This window comes from Pistacia vera, unplaced genomic scaffold, assembly GCF_008641045.1.
Source record: "Pistacia vera cultivar Batoury unplaced genomic scaffold, PisVer_v2 Contig134, whole genome shotgun sequence".
Taxonomy (NCBI): Eukaryota; Viridiplantae; Streptophyta; class Magnoliopsida; order Sapindales; family Anacardiaceae; genus Pistacia; species Pistacia vera.
In genome coordinates, this window is record NW_022195402.1 from 48,249 (window position 1) to 71,553 (window position 23,305).

Here is a 23,305-nt window from a genome sequence, read left to right on the forward strand (position 1 = left end):
CATTTATGGATCTACTTTTAAAAATAATATAATCTATTAAGTGTTTGTTTTTCATAATTTTAAATCACTTTTGATTTTGAGAAATGGGATATGACTGAAACAAAAAGACAAAAAATGAACAGTTTTTAAGTAAGTTTCTATCATGTTATTAAAATATATAAAATTTAATTTTTTTAAAAAAAAATTAAAACAGCTATCGGCAACAGTGGCTGGTCACCATCGCTGGAAAATGTTTTCTTGCAAGCGAGATGACACTACCAACATCATCATCGGGTATGTTTGGCTTATTATTATTATCAATATTCCTAATCTTATTTTTCAAACAATATTTAGCACATTATTTTAGAAATATTACCCTATTTTTATAATTACTTTCAGATCCCAAAAGATTATTAATTTCATTAAATACCCCTTAAAAAGTTTAAAAATTAACAAAAACACCCCTATGACCCATACTTACTAGATTCTGACAACCACCATCGGTGGTAACCGAAATCTGCCACAACGGTGAATTACCGACCGAAACTGGATGGTAATTCACTGATCTGATCTGACCGTCAACGACGACCAAAGAAATGGCCATCGTTGATCGAGAACGATGGCCATATCTTTGGCCGTCGTTGACGTATTTTCCTGTCGTCGACGACCACGGAAGGCCGTGGATCTGGCCTTTTTGGGCTAGATCCATGGTGGATCTGCCCGGAAAAGGCCATAACAACACGTTACGACACAGATCGGATCGGTTTGTGTCGTAACGCGATTTTCCAACCAGATTCTGGCAGTGGTGGCTGGAATCTGGCACTGCAGGTGGTAGGGGTATTTTTGTCATTTTATATGTTGGGGTATTTATTAAATTAGCAAACTTAGAGGATTTTTTTATAAATTTATAAATTTTACCTCGTAATACTCCCATATTTAATTATCCAATACTATATCTAAAATCCTATCCAAAATAATAAACCAAACGCGCCTATTGAAATCAATGGTGAAGTTGGCGGTCTTCCAAAATTAGGCAGTGTTGCATCACAAGCAAGCTGAAAAGTTTTGACGAAACTTTCCCGGATTGTTGTCGCAAACTGACGTATTGTTCAAACAACCCTCCAGCTCCATTGGGTAGATCACAAATCGGCAATCCCAATAGTGCTGACGATGAAATTGCACTTGTTGGAACAAAAATTTCGGCTAGAATCTGGCCGACTACTCCGCTGGCCAGTTTATGTATTTTGTGTTTTAAATATTTTTCATTTTTTAATAATCTAATTTTAAATTTATTCATATAAAAATTAGAATTTATATTTAATGAAATTAGAATCTATGTTTAATCTTTAAGCATTTTGGTAATTGACTCTTTTTAAAAGCTGATTTTGAATTCTAAAAGCTAGAAATCCCTACTTTGAGATCCTTCAATAAAATAGATTATGAAAGAAGTATATTGTTCTATAATCACTTTTGAAATGTGTTTGCCAAACACATTTTGTATAATTGCTTAAGAAACAAGTAATTTATTATGGGAGAAGTTAAGCAACCCCAAACCCACCCTAAACCTAATAATAGGAAAACTAAAACTACACACAATATATATAAACTCAGGTAAATATAAATTTTAGACACCACTAATTTCTCCAAAAATAACATATTGATAAACTTTGAAAATAATTGTCAAAGATTCTAGTTCTATCTTTCCGGTTGCTTTGTAAGATATGAGACCCTAGAGTTTTAGGGTAATAATTGCAGAGGATAGAACCTTTTTTTTTTTCTTCATGCAATTACGATAAGTTCTAATTTGAGATTGTTTTAGCTTTCATTTTAATTACTTATTACTGTATAAATATATTCTTTTATTCATTTTTTGTTACATTACTTTATATAGAAGTCTTTATAAAATTTATTTGTAATTGCAGTATTTCTCATCACCGTAAAATCTACCCAATAGTGTCATTGAATACAACATCAATGATGCTGTGCTAGCTAATTTATCAAATTTTCTAGTTTTTTTAAATTTAATAATTTAATTAAATAATTATTATGAAAATTAAATTTAGAATTAAGGTTAATTATTACAGTATTATTATAAAAAAAATTAGAATTTGATAATGTTTAATATAAAATGATGAGATAAAAAATGAATGAAACAGTGAATATAAAAAGTTAAACTCATCGTATTAACTTTTCTATTTAATTTCTGTTAACATCGCTTTGTATAAAAATCTTTATAATACTTTTTTTATACATATAGTATTACTTTTTACACTTACATTGAAACTTTTGACTTTTTAAGTTAGCCTAATCTACTCTTGAACACTAGAAAATGATTTTTTTATATTTACTTTTCAAATAAATTTATAAACTTCTTTTTTTGTTATTAACTTAAGAAATAATCTACAAATCAATTAAAATGAATGATTGAGACACAAACAACCTTTATAATAAATGTATATTATTTTTACAATCACGTGTCTCATATTTTAAATTCTTTTACACCGTTAATGTAATATACATTAGATTGAATTCTGTTAGACTTTTTGTATTATCATCCTACATTTAATATAATTACATTAAGGTCTTACATTTTTATGTTGATGTGGATTGATGTGTCATACGGTTGTGTCTCTTCTCTTGGCAGTTGTCTTTGATGGAAAGACAACTGCATATTAAAAGGAGACTTTACAGGTCCCATTAGACGCCATGTTTATTTCAGATTAAAAAACCATCAGTCTAAAATAACACTCAGTAGAAGATCCTGTATTTTGAAGGAGTGAGAAGATCAAACAACAATTGCTATGGCTGGAGGTTTTGCATTTACTTCCGCATATATTTCTGATATATTCCATGGAGATTTTATGTTGAAATTGATTGTATTATCAACTTTATATGAATATTGGATGAATATGAATGTATTTTACAATTCGACTCAAAAAGAAGTTGGTGAGATGTTCATACTATAATAAGAAAAAAAAATTAATTAATGAAACTTACCCTAAATATTTACAATTATTGTATTCACGTCTTTACTGATTAGTGATTACACAACATCGTTTTAAGGAAATATACAACATCACCTTTTTTTGGCGATAGTAACATTTCTGTTATTTTTTATTTTTTATTTTTTTGGCGATAGTAATTTATTTCAAATCTTTAATTTAATTAATAACTGTTAAGTTTATTTATTTATTTATTATAACTTTGTATATTAAATGCATGAAATAGAGTGTTGATGACCATTGAGAAAAGGAAAGATGTTGGGTTGCTTTTGGATTCAGCAAACGTGGGCTTCTGTTCTGTTCCCACATGCGTTCAATTGTAACACCAACAGCAACAGGCAACAATTCTACCACCATTTATATCAAACAAAAAAAATAAAATTAAACCAACTAATAAATACGTAAAAATGAAATTTCAAATTGGGGGAGAAACAAAAGGGACGGACAAGAACGGAGATCTGACACAACAACAGCAATTACAAATCCAAATAATAGTTATATATTTTTTAAATATTTATTTATTCTCACGCACAAAATCTCTCTTTTCTCTCCCCGATTAGATCGGGGGCCCTTACCACCTTTGTCTAAATTTTTTTTTTCTCCCGAGCCGTTTTTTTTTTCTCCCCGAGCCGTTTTTTTTTTTTTCCATTTCTTTTAATTTCAAATCTCATCTTGATCTGAATTTGTTGTAATTTCAGGTGTTTATTTCATTATATTTTTTAAAATTTTGTTCGATTCCTTCTTATGATATTTTTGAGCCGTTAAATCGTTCTTTCGGATCAAATGGCGTCGGCTCAGTGTGTTGCCGACATCGCGTAAACAAGAGCATTTGGACAGGAAAGCGGAAGGTACGTTTTATTTTTTATTTTGTTTTTGTTGTTTGAAGTTGTGATGATGTTAAACGAGGAGGCTATTGATTTGTGTTGTTGTACCATCACTTTTGCACGAAATATGGAAATCTACTAGATTTTGTCTTCACATTGTCTTGAATCGTGCGTTTTTGGGATTATCAGTAGTATATGGTATTGGTGCAGCTTTGATTCTTTATGCTGCATATGATAAAATCATCGTAATTAGCTTTTGTATTGTTTCGTCGAGCATTATTAGCCTTATAATTAAGATAGTTTTGTAAGATTTAATATGGTTTATGGAATTTTATTGTTATTGGTATAATTTTGAGTAATTGTTACTGTTGTGATCATACTATCGTGTATCCAATCAAAAGGTTTTTTAGTCAGACTAGGCTTTGATTGCTAGATACTGTTATGAGAAACAATCACTGGAAAGCTAAAGTGCAAAGTAATTATAAACGAACTTCGTCTGATACTCCAATGTCTTACCAATTAAGTATGTAGTATAGGTTCATTTTTCGTCATTTTGGTGCTGATTATTCTCTATATGAGCTTTTCCTAGTTCTCCAGTCAAAGAGAATTTTCATTTCTTTCAGAAGCTTATGTTGAAGTACTTTATTACTTATGTTTCTCCATCTTTGCATGCCGTCAAGAGGTGTGTTTCTTCTATTGCAATTTTCTGTATTTAATTATCTTTTGAAGTTGATATATTCTTTTCTTTCCTCCTGCAGCTAGAGGAGTTCCGTAAAAAAGGCAGCGGAACGAGCCAAGAAGACTCTGTCTGTTGGCCAACCTCTTGCTTCTGATATTAGCCTACAAGACGGACATCACTTAGAAGCTGATAGTGTGCGAGTCACAGATTCCAATGGAGCTGGTACATCTGATGGACCTGATAAAGCTATTACTGAACCTACTCCTATAATGAATAACAACGACAACAAAGCAATTGAAGTAGCCTTGCAAAGTCAACGGGGATCTTTGAATGATACACATGCCAATTTTCCTTTTTCAGCCAATGATTTTAAATCTTCTTCTGGAGATCTAGCACAGATGTATTCAAACAATCAAAAAATTAAGATAGATGCTTCTTCAGATTCTGCAGAATCAATAGGTGTTATATAACCAAATTTTTGACCTGCGCCCTCAAGCAAGTCAGATCATGGTAGCAGTTCTATTAGATCTAGTTTTCTAGGAATGGAAGAAATGCAATTAAAAGAAAATTACAGTCCTTTGAAGATCTCTTCAGCTATCAATCCTGGTTTTTCTCATGATTTTGCCACTAACATGATCCCTCAGAATAATGTCCCACACTTGGTAATGGCCGCACATTCCACTCTTCTTTTGAAGGTATGTTGTAATTTTTGGACATGTCTTTAGTGATAAAACTAGCAAATTTCACATGTTCTTTTTAATTCTGTAAAACATTCTTTAGTACTTTCTTTGGGAAGCAACTGACTTCCTTTGCATACATTTGGGTAATGGTAGACTCTACTCAACCTTCCAACAGCCGAGAGGGTCTGCCCTTGAAGTTGGGAAAAAGTTGCGGGCGGTTCACAGTTAATAATCCTTCGATCTTTGATATGGAAGAAGGAAAGCTCAGTACCTCTACCAGTGGTTTGCCTATTGGGCACGGTGTGCCATTTAGAACATCTGAATCTTCAAGTTTCAGTCTGATATCAGAAGTTTCTCCAATCATGTACCATGTATTCAGGCGCAAATGAATTTACTTCTACAAGATCTCGTCCATCTTTCCTTGATTCTCTTAATGTTTCAAGATCTTCATCAGGGGCACCTTTTCAACGATCTGAACCAGAAAAGCAGTCATTTATGTCTAATGTTCACCATTAAACAACTCAGATGTTCTGGGATCATCTGTTGTCCAGAAGCTCTCATGGAGACTGAAACTATTGGACCTTTTTCAAAATAATTGTCCCTAATGTGTCAGGTGCATTTGATTATCTAAGCAATTCTTCAGTTACTGCTAGTAATGGAGCGGACATGTTGAGGGTGCATAATAATGATAGCAACATGGCAATGAGAGATGGATTCTATTCATCCAAACGAATGAAGATTTGTTGCCACTGGAGCAGGTACCCACACCTGGTGCATGTAGTGCTTTCACTGGTTTGTTGTTGTTCTTTATTCTTATATCTTATTTAGCCTCTGAAAGAAAAATTCAAATTTCTATTGTTATTTATGCTTCCTGGAGTGACATGTTTTCAAGTAGCTTGAATGTTTGTAAATTCTATAAAATATCCTATGGCATTAAATGTGTGGGAACATTGAACTTATCCCAAAAAAAAAAAAAAAAAAAAAAAAAAAAAAAGTGTGGGAACATTGAATATTTATTTTTTGAATTTTGCCAGTTAATAGATTTATAGAAAATGTCTGGCTTGCATAAGGTGGCACTTTTCTATGTTTTTTACAAAAAAAAAAAAAAAAAAAAAAAAAAAAAAGGAAAAAAAAAAAAAAAAAAAAAAAAAAAAAAAAAAAAAAAAAAAAAAAAAAAAAAAAAAACAAAAAAAAAAAAAGAAAAAAAAAAAAAAAAAAAAAGAAAAAAAAAAAAAAAAAAAAAAAAAAAAAAAAAAAAAAAAAAAAAAAAGCGAATGTGTTATCTTTTTTCATTAAAGGGAAATAAAAAAACAACCATAGTTGGGTTTGTACTCTATTATGTGTGGTCTGACAATCCTTGTTTTGTACCGTTAATGTTTTTGGTGTTAACCACGGAACCTTAAAATTAATTCTTCTACTGTTATTTTGAAATTCAACAGTTTTTTAAATTGGAAGTATATAGCAATTCATACTTGTCAGTATTCATGGACTTGAAGAAATTAGTTTCTTTAAAAAGACGGCAAAAATAGAAGGTAATCTTTGTCAGCTGGTTAATGTGCTTCCTTAAGCCTAATAGTCTCAAAGTCTGCCTTCCTGCTTTAGATACATTGATGATCAAAGAGTGGTTACTTATATTTCCTCCTTGATTTTCATTTATTTATGCGTGGTGGAACAGTTTTCCTATTGTATCTGTCAGGAATCCTTTGTTTAGTGAAAAATTTTGCTAACTCCCATGAGGCTTAAATACAGGCAGCTTGTTGTGGATTATTTCTTTGTTGAATTTTGACAAATTTGCAGGAGAGGTTTGATATGAATTTAAATATTTAAGGGAGGTTTTTGATGAATTCTGAAACAACTCTTGTATTTTAGGCAAAGGGTAGCATCGGTCCTTGGACTTTTCCTTTATTGGCACACAAATGCTTTGATAAATTTGTTCCATGAGTTTGTTGTCTCAGAAATATTTATTATCTTTCTTGCCTGCAGCATATAGAAGATTTGACACAAGAAAAGTTTTCATTGCAACGATCTCTTGAGGCTTCACGAGCTTTAGCAGAATCCTTGGCTGCTGAAAATTCATCGCTGACTGATACTTATAATCAACAGGTTGGCTTTTAAACTATGATACTAATGGCTATGTTGTTCACAGTTTGTCTTCCAGTGTGTTTTTAAGGCGGTGCGATTACTGTGGGTTATTTTATTATGCATTTCTATAATACTTTGCCAGTTTCGTTCATGTTGCTGGAAAATGATTCCAGACCATTTAGACTCAACTGGACTTATAGCAGTTTTTAATGTTACTCTTAATACTAATGTTATTTGATGGTGTTTGTTTCTTAAATGTTCTTTTACATTATTATGCATAATTAGTATTGGATTATTTAATCGGCAATAGGGTTATAGTGTGTTGTCTCATGAACAGAGGATAAAATAGGTGTCCAAGTTCAAGGGAAGGAGAATTTACTTTTAATTATCAAATTAAAATGTCTATGGATTAAATTTCCTGTTTGTACCCTAGGGTTCACAGCACTGGTGTTTGTTCATTACAGCTTTATGAAATTTCTGATAGCCCGGTGATCTTACTTGATGGTATCTCATCTGTATTCTTAGTCTATTGATATTATCTATTTATTTGATTACTTGCATGTTTTATAACCAGAGAAGCGTTGTCAACCAACTTAAATCAGACATGGAGAAGTTGCAGGAAGAGATCAAGGCCCAACTGGTTAGTATTTATTGTTATTAACTTGATGTCTATGAGGCATGGTTTTTGTGCAGCTTTATCCATAGGCTTAATTTCCCATTATATTATGTACTTATATATTTGTACATTTTCTGTGTGTACTATGTGCCGTATAATTATAATGAATACTGAGTGTGCAAACCAGTCTGTATATTGATTGCTGTGTTACTGGTTACTATATGAATTCCATGGGCTGAAAATTCATTTTATGATGGGATTGCAAATATATTCTAAAAGTATTGATATTTATGTCTTCTAACTTTGCATCTTCATCTTCCCTGTTAAGTTATCATTTTGTCTAAAGCTTAAATTGATAGATAAAGGCCTAACAATATCATTTAAGCTCTAGCATATACAAAAGCACGCAAATTGTATAGAACTCACCCCAATGTTTGACAGCAACATCAGGGATGCCAAAATTTTTTGGGGACCCTGGTACCTGCAGGGAGCTGCCCCAAATATAGTGGGGTTGGGAGGTAATAATCATTAATCAAGAGGGGAAGAAGGGGGACCAGGATTATTTTGTACCTGGTTATAAACAGACAAGGTTGGTATTTCAATCCTCGACCCCCAACCTTGCCCCATTTTTAATATATTAATAAAAAATACACAGTACTTAGTAATAATATTGTTGAATATGATGGATCATATATAATTTAATCATTCCGTGCTAAGATTTATAGTTTCATGTTTTGATATGGTGCAAATAACAATTTTATTTTCCTATATATGAGAATTATATTAGGTGACTACCGAAAATTATAAATTTTCATTGAAATCATAAAAAATTAAGCTGAATATAATTGGCTGTGGGGATGGGATTCCTTATTTAATTCTGATGGAAACACTTCCTATTGAATCAGACTCCACACAACCACACACGGGAACAGTGCACACTATAGAGATAAGACAGAATTTAATGGTACCAAAATGGTATATTTCATATATGAATTCAGAATAACAATGGAATAGCAGTAAACAGAGATGCAATAAAGTGATAGAATATGGATCCTAGCACTTCGAGGAGCTAGGGACCTCCCAACCAATTTCCAGAATTCACTCAAGACCCACACTCTCTCACATTCTTTAGTTATATACATTTCATCTCAGCTAGACACGCGTATATTCCTCTAACTACCTCCCTTAACCAATTCCCTTTCACACTCTTTACACCCCTGCCCATAACGTCTTTTACACCCCGCTGCCCTTCAGTTTATTTCCCCCTTTTATACTTATAAACTTTGTGAATAGGAGGTGTATCAATTTCATTCCCATCTCTGTCCCATCCCTGTTTAATTTCATTCCTCCGTGATTTTTCTTTGGTTCAAAGAATTTATTCCAGCAAGTATTTCAGGTAGAACAGTTCTAAACACACATAATGTGTTGGGTCAGTAGGGGATTTGACTGGGCTTTCAGGTAGTTGTTTGTCCGATAGGGGCTAGTTGAAATTTATGAGAAGCTATGATTTATCATCAGGGACATGGTAGTTGTGTTCTGGCACTGACACGAGAGGCCATGCATGTAACTCTGAAAAATTTAAACTTATATGAGTAGTTGTGTATATTTGTGCGTATATAAAGTTTAACATATATACTAATCATTAATGTGAAGTGTCTTGCAAATCACAAGCAAAAGGTCTTTAGTATGTGGGATATCTTTTAAATGGGTACTTACCCTTGCTACATAAGGAACAAAAGATGCTTTCTCCAATGTTTAAAATTTCTGAGATTGACATTCTTTTCTTGAGCTTTGAATTAAATTTTATCAAATTTTTCACTCATGGTGGTGTTGATCATACTAAATGAAAGAAATCAATATGCAGCAATATATTTAGTAATTGGGGCTTGGATCTGGATTAGTAATTATATAGTCATTTAATTAATCTCGTACCAAATTTTTCATTAGATATGGATAGGCTTATGGTTATGTTAATTGGTTCGTCCCTACTTTTCTGGTTAATCATTCAATGAAAATCAAGATCTGGAAATTATATGACTATTTCGTATAGCAGTCCTGCTATTCTATCACTTTGGTGTTTTTGGAGAGTTGAGGATGGATTAATGTGTGTGCAGACTGAAGATTTTTGGTATTATAAACGATAGGAAAGTTAGGTTTTCTTGGACCAATTTTGGTACACTGGTGAAAGTATTAGCTTAAACAATGGTTTGCCTTTCATGATCTCCTATGTGCTGTTTTGAAGCTTTGGAGGAATTGAAGGAATATCATTTTGGCTGGGGCCATGTTTGATATTTTCTACTAAAAAATGATATATGGGTATGTTGCTATGTTATGGATTTTCTACAAAGTGTGTCATATGTGATAGTTGTGGTAGTTCTAATTAGTTCCCTATGCTTTCTGGTGGTGGAATTTCTCAATGTTGTTACTATATTTCATCTCTTTGATTTTTTTTTTCTCTTACCAAATTTTATCTCATCTTTGCAGGTAGAACTTGAGTCTGTCAAAAATGAATATGCAATTGCTCGACTAGAATGTAATGCATCTGAAGAACGTGCCAAGATATTGGCTTCTGAAGTAATTGGTTTGGAAGAAAAGGTCATAAATTTTGTTGATACTTGAAGCTTTACTAACAATAAGATATATATATATATATATTTTTTTTTAATGTTCTTAATTATATCCACAGTTGACCTGTGTGGTCTTTGGCATTGGATATATTTTGTTTTCCCTTAAAATATCAGTTCTTTGTATAATCTTTTCAGGCACTCAGACTTCGGTCGAGTGAGCTAAAGCTGGAGAGGCAATTGGAGAACTCTCAATCTGAAATCTCTTCATACAAGTATGCTTTAATTTTTATGTGATCGAATATGAAGATGTGGTAATGTACAGCTCATGCATCTATGGACTTATTATTGGTCCTACATTGTATTTGTGTTCAGAAGCTGTGCCTTGTGCATGCAGTTTGTTCTGATGCTGTGTCTGGATTTGTTAGTAATTCTAATTATTGTTATACTATGAGTAGCATGAAAATTATAGAATGGTTCTTCAACTTTGATGGTCATAACGCATAAGGAAAATAATACAGCCACCGACAATAGTGCACCGAATGACGTGGCAAAATCCTGACCGTTGATTAATTTTAACTTAATATTAATCAACGGTCAAGATTTTACCACATAATTCGGTGCACTACCGTCGGTGGCTGTAACATTACTCTAATGCATAATTCTGTACTATAACTAATATGTGTATGAATTAGGTTATGATAATTTATTGAGTTAAAGACATTGACCCCTGAGGTATGATGTAATAATAAAAATTCTCCCGAGGTTTCTGAAATAACAAATTGCCCCTGAGGCTTCTGGAATAACAAAAATCCCTATAATGTTAGTGAACAATTAGTGGTATGTTAGAACCTATACCATTATAAAAGTTAACTAATATTTACTGAATAACTCCTGTTGTTTATTTTAACACCTAAAATTTAACTGTAGTGGGATATCTGTTATTTCATAAACCCCGTGAGATTTTTGTTATTAAACAAACCTATGGGGGTTAATGCTATTAACTCTAATTTATTTGAAATTTTGGGAATTTTATCACAGTATTTTGAGTTGGTCCATTATTGGTGTTGGTATTCCATGATAAGGTTTGAGATAGGTAATCTGGATCCTGTCCAGAGCTTCTACATGTTTGCTTTAAATGGCAGCTCATGTTCTTGCACCTGGTATTTGGAGACTTAGACTTTTTCATTTGCCTTAACAATGGAACCTATTGTGATGAAAAAAGTTGATTTTTTCTTTGTTTTTAATATTAATATGTTTTTGGTGTTCTTTTTTATGACTTATCTTATTCTTTCTTAAACTAGTTGCATTTTAAAGAGCTGCTTAAGATGTTGTAAATGAAAAGTAAAGGTTTTAAGTTACCAAGATGCCTAGCATTTTGAGGAGCTGTTTGGTACTGATATGTTTAGAGACCTGCTTTGCTGATTGTGCATTCTTATTGACACTTTCATGCTTCCTGTAACAAATTTAAAAAAAAAAAAAAAAAAAAAAATGAGAGGGAAAACATGAATAACATTACATATAGAAGATATATGTAATTGATAGGTCATTTAAACTTGCCTAGTGGAAATTTTTAGGATTGGTCATCCTGAAGTCCTACACTGGAGTATAACTCTGTTTTTTTCTCTTTTTTTTGCATTAATTTTTTGGGGTGCTTTTCTTGTCATCTTTCTTTAATTTGCAATATATCTGATGTCATCCTTGAGACTTGAGAATACTATATTTCCAGAATATAGAGTAAGTTATCTTATAAAAACAGGTCATTTTATTTCAATTGAATCTTGCAGAAGGAAAATGTCTAGCCTGGAGAAAGAGCGTCAGGATTTGCAGTCAACTATTGATGCTCTTCAAGAAGGTGAGGATGCTAATATTGAGTCAATATGATACTTAATGTCTACATTGAATTATATGCTTATCTTCTCATTTTAATTTGTATTACACAGAGAAGAAGGTGTTGCAATCTAAGCTTCGGAAAGCTTCTGGTAGTGGGAAATCTGTTGATCTTAATAAGAATTCTACCAGCAGGAAAGATATGTCAACTTCCACTGAAGATCTAGGTAATCATTGCTTAGTTTTCTTATTTCTATTCTGTAAATATTGACGTTGGATTTAGTCAACAAGTCTGCTTGTATAGGAAAATTCAAGTTAACAAGATCATTTTGGTTGCTAAGGATTTAGTGCCCTGCATGATATACTTTGCATCCAGTCCTCTAGACTTTAACATTTGATGTGCTAGCTAAATCTTCTTTTCATTTTTGTTGCACCACAAAAGTAGAATGGATTTACTGTAATGAAATTTAGAACCATAACCTCTGTTGCAGATTTAGAAAACTTTAAGTTTGGTTCCATGGAATTGGATTGGGATGTTCAGTTTTAAGTGATTTGACTTCTTAAAAGCTAGGATTTGTTTGACATATAGCAAAGATGTTTGAAGTATGGATCCTCTATTATTGTGTTAATGCATTTAATTCTTTATGTTTGAGACCAGGCTTGTGCATATTCTACAACTGTGGATATTAAAATTTCCCTTGGTGCCCAGGGTAACTTTAATATGATCATCAGACAGAAATGAATTGATTTTATTATCTGTATTTGACAATATAGAATTCCTTTTTTAGTTTACTGGTATTTACTTATGATCACAAATCTGTCAGAATGATTGGCTAGGTTTTCTTCATTCAACAAATAAATGAATTCATTATCATGTGTAGAGGACTCTCAAAGAACAAAAATATATTTTGGAATTACAAAAGTTTTTCTTCTGTGGGGTTTGATTCTCTGTTTTAAGGAAAACAATAATGCCCTTACTATTTGCAGAGGGGTTAGACTATATTTGATGTAATAATAGAAGCTTTAGGTAGTTTAGTAACTGATGAAATATTGGTCAAGAAGCATAGCATAGACATCAGTTAAGTTCATTCATGAGCTGATAGTGCTACTGAATAAGCAAATATCAGGGGTTTGGGAAGAGGCAGGCATCGTAGTAGCCTGAAATGATTTATGAAAATTTAGGGCCTAATCTAATACATTGAGAGGGCCGAAATTTAAGTTTATTGTGCAGTTATCTGAAGCTGCATTTTTTAACATTGGTTGGACCCTGGCCCACTTTGACCTCCTCTTTCTTCTTCATCCTGAATGATTGTGTTACTTTAAATTCTGAGAATGTTAGGATTGGTATATACGTGTAGTTTAATCTCTCATGACCTCCAATGGGTAGAATGTCTATCTGTGAATTTTAGTCAACATTATAATCCAGGAAACTGTCCAATTTTTATTTCTCTAAGTATCTTGTTTCCCCTTCTGATTTGGTGTTTGAGTGTGTGGATATGAGGTTGATCTGAGTTATAATGTTTATGAATAGTGAGTGAACATACTTCAGCTTCTTCAAGTTTGGAGATGATGAAATGTAGAAATAAGCAATTAAATGAGTGAATAGTGGATATTGTTTATGATCTTTTCTTTAAGAGTTGGTTTAATTCTAAGGTGTTTTCTTATTTTATTTTTATTTAATTTTTGGTTATCTGCTGGGTGCTAAACTAATTTCTCTCATTTATGTGAAAAATGCAGATACTACTGTAGACAACTCCAACCGGGAGATGCATGATACTGTTTCTCATGCTGGAACTGATATGTCCAGTTCATTGTTGCTACCTGAAAATGGGCAATTAGAACTTGAAGTTTTAGCTGTGAATATTCCATCTGATCAGATGACAATGATACAGAATATCAATGCACTAACTTCTGAGGTATTGTTTGTTCTAATGCCCGTAAATTATTTTCTTCATTACGATTTAGAGTCTTTTCGCCTGATTTTGTCATTTTGTTATAAAATGTCATTTTTGTGGAAGTTGAAGTAGATCGCTAAAGTATTCTTATTAAAATCACAAATGGACCTTATCTGGTTTCAGTTAGCGTTGGAGAAGGAAGAGTTGATGCAAGCTTTATCATCTGAGTTATCTCAAAGTTCTAAGTTGAAGGTACTTTTAACCTGTACCAAAATATTTATTATACAGTTAGCACTTGTGTTTCAAGTCGTTAATAACTTTCTTTTAGGCTCCTCAAAGAAGAATTTAATTTGAATATTTTGATTGTGGTCACAGTTTATTTATTTTTTAACCTGTTAAAAACTTGAAGCCTCTGTCGTATCATGAAGTAGCATAAATGTCCTATAATAATTTTCTTTCCAGGTTAGACTACTACACGAGGAATATGTTTTTAAATCAATATAAGATTTCCTAGTTTAAGTCACTTAAAACTAAAAATTCCAATGGGAATCGGATTATCTTGCAATGATGTGGACATATGATACATATTTTAGCTTGATATTGACATTTTTGGCATAACAATTTCTTAAGTGGCCTGACATGAATAAACAGTTTGCCTGTTATTACGTGAATAAACACTTGTCTTATCTCCTTGCCCTTTATCTTTTACCTCATTATTCTGAAAAACACTTCTCATTTTAAAATTTCAATAAGAAGTATGGTTCTTGTGAAAAATCAGAGAGAACTAATAGTATGTTTTTATTTCTTGTATTATGATAAAAAAATAATACATCAATATATAAGAAAATAAAGAACTAATCTAGGAAACAAATAATCTAATCTAAGAAATGAATTATCTAACTTCCTATTTTATATATTTTGTTCTTAATATTCCTAATATAGAATTATACACTTCAACACTCTCCCTCAAGCTTGTTACAAACAGATAACTGATTGTAATTTTCTTATATATTGCATTGACAAATTATATATCAATATTTAGGAAAATAAAGAACTAATCTAGGAAATAAATAATCTAATCTAGGAAATAAAAAATCTAACTTCCTATTTTACAGATTTGTTCCTATTATGTATTGATTACAATCCTAATATCCTATTATAGATTTATACACTCCTATTTTACAGATTTGTTCCTATTATGTATTGATTACAATCCTAATATCCTATTATAGATTTATTCACTTAATCATGCAATATCTGTAAGATTTTGCATGATTATCTACAACAATAGCTGGAGCATATAAGTTATATGCACCAAGCTTAGCTATAGATAAAATCAATGCACGGACCCTTGAGAGATTTAGTGAGGATGTCTGCTAACTGGCCGTTGGAATTGACATGACTATTAGTAATACATCAAGATAGAACTTTTTCCCGAATAAAATGACAATCAATTTTTATGTGGTTAGTCCTCTCATAAAATACTGGATTAGAGGCAATATGGAAAGCAACTTGATTATCACAGAGTAACTTCATTTGTGACACTTTTAAAAATTTTAACTCTTGGATCAGTTGCTTTAATCAAATGAGCTCACAAGTAGCTAAGGCCATTGCACGATATTTAGCTTTTGCGCTTGATCGGGCAACAACAGCTTGCTTCTTACTTTTCCAAGACATTAGGTTTCCTCCAATAAGAACACAAAAACCCGAAGTAGAACGTCTATCAGATGGAGGCCCTGCCCAATCAGCATTAGAATATCCAACAATATGTGAATTACCCCTGTTCTCATATAACAAGTCTTTGCCTGGTGCACCCTTTATATACCTTAAAATCCAAACAACTGCATCCCAATGACTATCACATGGAGACTGTAGGAATTGACTTACAACACTAACAGAAAAGGAAATATCAAGTCATATGATAGTGAGATAATTAAGTTTACCAACCAGTCTTCGGTATCTTCCAGGATCAGCCAGTGGCTCCCCTTGTTTAGATGAGAGTTTTAAATTAGGATCCATAGGAGAGTCTATTGGTATGCAATCTGACATTCCTGTTTCTTCAAGAATATTTAGTGCATACTTTCTCTGAGAGATAACAATACCAGATTTGGACCGAGCAACTTCTATACCAAGGAAGTATTTAAGAATTCCTAAATCTTTGGTCTGAAAGTGTCTGAATAAATGCTTCTTCAATTGTTCAATACCATCTTGATCACTCCCTGTAATGACAATATCAACATAGACAACTAGATAGATACATTGCCTTGGTGTTGTATGTCTATAAAAGATAGAATGATCAGACTCGCACCGAATCATACCAAACTTTTGGATAACAGTACTGAATCGTCCAAATCAGGCACGAGGAGATTGTTTCAAACCATATAGAGAACGACGAAGTTTGCATACCAAGATAGACTCCCCCTGAGCACAAACCCAGGAGGTTGCTCCATATAAATATCTTCCTGAAGTTTACCATGAAGAAAGATATTCTTAATATCCAATTGATGTAGAGGCCAATGTTTAATAGTAGCTATTGTTAAGAATAAGCAGACAGAAGACATCTTAGCAACCAGGGAAAAAGTATCAAAATAATTCGTCCCATGTATCTGAGTGTAGCCCTTGGCAACTAATCGAGCCTTTAAGCGATCAACTTGACCATTAGGACTAACTTTGACTGTATAAATCCAACGACACCCAACAGTTGAATGTCCTGGAGGTAATGGAACTAACTCTCATGTGTGATTATGATGCGAAGCAATCATCTCATCAACCATTGCCTAACGTCATCTGGGATCAGAGAGTGTCTCATGAACATTGGAAGGGACAAAAACAGAAGAAAGTGTGGACACAAATGCACAATATGATAAAGATAAACGATGATAACTTAAAAAAATTATAGATCGGATGAGGGTTGCGAATAGACCATATACCTTTACGAATGATAATGGGAAACTGATCATCAGGAGAGAGGATCGTGGCATTGGAGGAATCAGGAGCAGGACTGCCATCGACAGGAGCCTCAGGGACACTAGTCGGATCAGAAGTAGTACCTGTAAATGGAACAAGACTATGGTTTGTAATGGGAGACTTGGTAGTAGAAGACTGTGGGGCTATGACAGACTCAAGAAGATTGGTAATGGACGATATGGGAAGGATCGTAGTTATTGACTCACAATCTAAGGTAGAAGAAGAAAAGAATGGAGACAACTCAAAAAATGTAACATCAGCAGAGAGAAAATAGCGATGTGTTGATGAAGAATAACACTTATATCCTTTCTGAAGACGTGAATACCCTAAGAAAATACACACAATAGATTTAGGTGCCAGTTTGTCCTAACCAGGAGGGAAAACATGGATAAAGCATGTGCACCCAAAGACACGAGGAGGGATAGAATACAATGATTGATCAAGAAATAAAATGGAATGAGGTACCTTGTCGTTGAGGATAGAAGAGGGCATCCAATTTATTAAGAAATAGGCGGTCAAAACAACGTTCGCCCAAAAACGAAAAGGGACTTTATTATGTAAAAGTAAGGTATAAGCAGTTTCAATGAGATGTCTGTTTTTACACTCAACAACCCTATTTTGTTTTGGGGTATAAGCACAAGAGGACTAATGAATGATTCCCTGAGAAGATATGAATTTAGTAAAAGGATCAGAGAAATACTCGCGAGCATTATCACTGCGTAATACTCGAATAACATAATCAAATTGAGTCTTAATTTCTGCAGAAAAAGATTCAAAGATGGAAAATAACTCGGAACTAGTTTTCATTAGGAATAACCAAGTACAGCATGAGTAATCATCAATAAAGGTAACAAAGTACTGAAAACCTAAAACAGATGACACACGACAAGTTCTCCAAACATCTGAATGAACTAACTCAAAAGGGGACGCAACTCGTTTATTGACACGATTTGGAAAGGTGTTATGAGAATGTTTTCCAAGCTTACATGACTCACAATTTAAAGACGATAAATTAGATAGACTAGGATGCATCTTTTTAAGCTTTACTAAACTGGGATGACCCAAACGATTATGAAGGAGTGTTGGAGATTCAGTGACAGTGCATGCTATAGATGGTAGATGAAGATGATAGAGGCCCTATGACTCATGTCCTATACCAATCATCCGTCCTGTCCCTCGATCCTGTAAAACAACAGAGTCGGTATCAAAAGATATAGAACAATTTAGAGAGCGGGTAGGTTTACTAACAGAGACAAGATTAAATGGACAATTGGGAATATAGAGAACAGAGTCTAATTCTAAGGATGGAAGTGGTTTGGCATGACCTACAGCTTTGGAGCCATTGGCTAAAGTAATGGATGGTAAAGATGCAGCATTAGTTAAATGAGAAAGTAAGTGAGGGTTACCAGAAATGTGATCAGAGGCACCTGAGTCAAGAACCCAAGGTCCAAGAGAAGAAGACTAAGTAAGGCATGCGACTGAATTACCCGATTGAGCGATAAAGGCAATAGATGAAGGAGACTACTTATTTGCCTGAAACTGGAGGTATTCTTCATAATCAGCCCCAGTGAGAGTTAATGATGGTTGAGTGTGTCCTTTAGAAGAGTTAGAACGAAGATCAACCTGAGCAACATTAGCAGTCCGAGTAGGGCGACCATGTAATTTGTAACATTTTTCTCTGGTATGCCCCCAATGATGACAGTAACTACACTTGGGTCGTTTACTTCGACCATGATCTCCCCGTTCTCCTTTATAAGTAGTTTGAGACTGAGAAATCAAAGTAGAAGAATCAATAGCGGTAGAACTGGGGGATAGTACTTGGGGATGAAACCCGAAGTAACCTAGCAAATACTTCATCAAGAGATCGCACAGTAGCGCTAGCTAAAATCTGATCTCGTACAGGAGTGAGATCAGGACTAATAGCAGCAAGGGTTAGAACCATGAAGAATTTATCTCATTGTGCTAGATCTTCTGCAGCAGATTTACCAGCGGGTAGGAGAAGATTGTACTCTGCCTTGAAGGAGGTCATCTTACCAAGAAAATTTGACATACTCATATCTTGTTGTTTTAGATGAATGAGATTGGACACAACGGTTTAGATGAATGAGATTGGACACAACGGAATACAAGCATTGAATATCATTGGTATATAGTAGTTTAGCCTAACTCCATATCTTACAACATGTGCGGTATGTTTTGTAAATGGAATGCAGAGTAGTGTCAATGGACTGCCATAATAGATTACACAATAAAGCATAAGTTTTGATCCAGGAAGACTTATCTGATGTGATGTTGACAGCCTTTGTGGTCAAGTGATCCTCTAGACCTTGACCCGTACACCATAACTCGACAGAGGCAGCCCAAGAAGAATAATTCGCACTCCCAATCAACTTATCAGTGGTGATTAATGGGAGAGACAAGAAAGAAAAACCACCAAAAGTGGAGTTTGAGTTGGAAGTAACCATGATAACTAGCAAATCTGACTGGAAACCAGAACCAGAGGTAACACAGAGCAAACAAATAGATCGGAGAAGAAGATCCGGCGAGGACAGCGGCATAATCTAGTGAAGCTATCGGAGTTTGACATCGAAGGCAGTAGAACCTTAGTGGGTTTTGCTCTTCGTCGTCTTCTGAGCAAGCTGGTGTTGGCGGTGAGAACTGACGCTCGCCGAAAAAGGAGATCGGAGTTGGATCTGCCAGAAAGAAACATCGTGCGTGGAGGGTGTGCAGCGACCGATGACGTCAATTTTTGTGAGGTTTTGCCGGCGAGATGGAGATGATGAGACGTGTATGGTTAGATGGAGGTTCTGACCACCAGAGAGAGACGCTTAATCGTCGCCCGAAAAAAAAAAAAAAATTTAAATTTCTAACAACCTAGCTCTGATACCATGTGAAAAATCAGGAAGAACTAATAGTGTGTTTGTATTTCTTGTATTATGATTAGAAAATAATACATCAATATATAGGAAAATAAAGAACTAATCTGGGAAACAAATAATCTAATTTAAGAAATGAATAATCTGACTTTCTATTTTATAGATTTTGTTCTTAATATATATTGATTATAATTCTAATATTCTAATATAAAATTATACACTTCAACAGTTCTAATTTTACAATTTCAACTAAAAGTATCAAAGCCTTTGATCTTGTTTGTTTTGGGTTGATTGATTGATTTTTTAAGGCATTCAATCTTGTTAAGGGCCTTGTTCAGAATAAAACACTATGTTTTAATGTCTTCCCACGCCACCTTGGCTATGCTATGATTTGCTTCCCTCTTATCTTTTGTTGCTTCACTTTCCAGATTTGTTTCCTCATTGAGTTTATAGTGGCCATGATTATCCTGCTAATCCTTTTCTCAGTTTGTCATAAATTGTTTTAGCTTGTCCTTTTTATGTGCAGGTTGCCCATTCTTTTCTTTTCTTTCGTTACTCGAATACAAAATTATACTCCTTTCGTTTTCCTAGATTTGTTGGACTCAAATTGGCCATGTGCTCAAAGGAAAAGAAAAGTTCCTTTGGGGCAAGGGAATATCTAGGGTGCAACTTGTGGATTGACTGTTAGAATCAGTTTTTATTTGATCATGTTCAGCTTGATTTGGATTGAGCCAGTTGGATGTATATTTTCTTCCAAGATTTTGAGCTAATTATTTTCCAATCTTTAATTTTCACAAAAGAATTACACTTTTGTTTACTTCTTGCCAATGACTAATTCTCTCATATTTTGTACTGTATCGTGCTTGTGATTCTTTTCCTCATTTGTTTTTAATGTTTGAAGGATTTGAACAAGGAGTTGTCCCGAAAACTCGAAGCTCAAACTCAAAGACTAGAGCTTCTGACTGCTCAAAGTATGGCTAGTGGGAATACTTCAATCAGACAGCTTGAGCCTCACACTGTGCATGATAATACGCCATATGCAGATGAGGGAGATGAGGTACTTTCTTTTTCTCATCAGATATACATTGAAAGTCGATATTCCATTTATCAATGACTTTAAATATGGCCCCCAATATTTTACAATTTTTTTGCCACAGCATATAGTAACCCATGAATGTCTATCCAGAAATGCAAATATCTCTTTTCTGGTTGATATTGGGCCCGAAACAAATTTGCATTAGAGATTTATTTCATTTTCAACATACTGATTTTCTCATTAAAACACTCTTGTTTCTATTTTTCCCATCAGGTTGTAGAAAGGGTCTTGGGATGGATTATGAAGCTCTTCCCTGGTGGACCATCAAGGCGAAGAACCAGCAAGCTTCTTTGATACATATGAGGATAGTTTGTCAATTCTGCCTCTATTTCTCGTTAGCCTACCATGTTTTGGCGATACAATGGAGGTCGTAATTTGTAAATTTTTGAGTCGTTTATACAACCCCATTCTTTTCTAAAAGGGAAGAAAAGTGAGCTTGTCTTGATAGGGCTTCCCATCGATTTGGAATTCCTATTGTCATTACTTTTACACAGAAAACAATAAAGACAGTCCCTTATGGCCATTAACGTTTCATGTTTTAGATATTAAATTTTAACAATAACACTACGGACACCGAAATTTTTGCACCGAATTTTTGTGGTAGACTTGGAACGCGTTCTCCCATTTCTTTATAATTTTTTTCTAGAATTTAGACGGTCGTTCACTCACATGGACGCCCGTCCATCAAATATGGACGGGCGTCCATATGTGAGGGACGGTCGTTCATAAAATATGAACGCCCGTCCATATTAAAATAAAATAAAAAAGTTTGTAAAAGTTTAGGGACGGCCGTCCATCCATTATGGACGGCCGTCCATTAATTTTGGAAGGGCGTCCACAAATATGGACGGGCGTCCATATGCTAGGGACGGTCGTCCATATAATATGGACGCCCGTCCCTATTAAAATAAAATAAAAAAATTTGTAAAAGCTTAGGGATGGCCGTCCATCCACTATGGACGGCCGTCCATTAATTTTGGACGGGCGTCCACAAATAATGGACGCCCGTCCTTCACCCAAATATGAAAAAAAAAAAAATTCCATGGGGACGCCCGTCCACCAATTGTGGACGGCCGTCCCTTAATTTTGGACGGGGGTCCGTAAGTTTTGGACGCCCGTCCAAAATTAATTCTTAAAAAAAATATTTTTTAAATATTGGACGGTCATCCCTAACTTGTGGACGGCCGTCCATTAATTGTGGACGGGCGTCCATAATCCGTCCATAATGTTATTAAAAATTTAAAAAAAAAAAAAATTTCGCGTTTTAGTAATAAATTATTTTTTTGTTTATATTAGCTTCTCCAATACGCTTCTCCAATTACAAGAGCTAAAGCGAAAGAAAACCAGCGCCAAAATTCGTCGTCCCTTCTGCTTCATCGTTGCCGTTTGTTCCTCGTCTCAGCGTCTGCATTCCTCAGCCATTTCTTCCCGCAACAAACGTTTTCTTCTCATTTTCCAGGTACCGTGTGAATAACGAAATCTATCATCTGTTCATTTCATCAAACTTCATTTCATCAAACCATAGCCAATTTTTTACAGTCGAAAGAGAGATACAGGAAAGGGAGATTACAGAGATTTGTTCAAAGGGAGATTAGAGAGATTTGTGCAGGTTAATAACGATTTTTATATAATTTATACATTTATTTAGTTTTTTACCATGAACATTTTTATATAACTTATCCATTTATTTAGTTTTGTATTATATTTTGGATTGAATATACGTTACAATAGAAAAACACTGATACAGAAAATTTGTTGCTGATTGTTATGAATCAGATTAAATGTTTCTTCTAGAGAAGTTGACCTGTGGTCAATTTCTTGAAAAATAGCCACCAGTTCATTGTAATAGGTAGACAATGGTCTACCGTCTTGTCGAATAGAGAAGGACTTTTGATTCAATTCAAAAAGACGAGTCTCATCGGATCCGTCATAGAATGTCTTTGAAACAGCTTCCCATACTTCTTTGGCTGTAGAAAGACGAATAAATTGTTGCATTAGTGATGGACTCATTGTATCAATAAGCCAACTTTTCACCTTTTGATTTTCCATGATCCATGTTCCAAAATTAGGATCTTCAGTTATAGGTTTTGCCGCTGCTCCGGTGAGGTAACCAGCTTTGTTACGTGCTCCAATGCGCATCTCCATAAGTTGAGACCATAATGAATAATTAGTTTCACCTAGAATGATACTTGTGGGAAAAACGGAATTGTCTTGT

The 23,305-nt window shown here is 34.0% G+C and overlaps 1 protein-coding gene across 1 annotated transcript; it reads left to right on the forward strand.

Moving 5' to 3' along the window:
- Positions 1-5,937: 5,937 nt before the first annotated feature.
- LOC116122441 (protein BLISTER-like) lies at positions 5,938-21,677 on the forward strand. The gene is made up of 10 exons (XM_031408285.1): positions 5,938-5,956; positions 7,148-7,886; positions 10,347-10,457; positions 10,625-10,701; positions 12,214-12,281; positions 12,370-12,483; positions 13,994-14,172; positions 14,335-14,403; positions 20,896-21,051; positions 21,304-21,677. Exons 2-10 carry the CDS (start codon positions 7,806-7,808, stop codon positions 21,382-21,384), a joined length of 936 nt encoding a protein of 311 aa, XP_031264145.1. The 5' UTR covers positions 5,938-5,956; positions 7,148-7,805; the 3' UTR covers positions 21,385-21,677.
- The last annotated feature ends 1,628 nt before the right edge of the window (positions 21,678-23,305 follow it).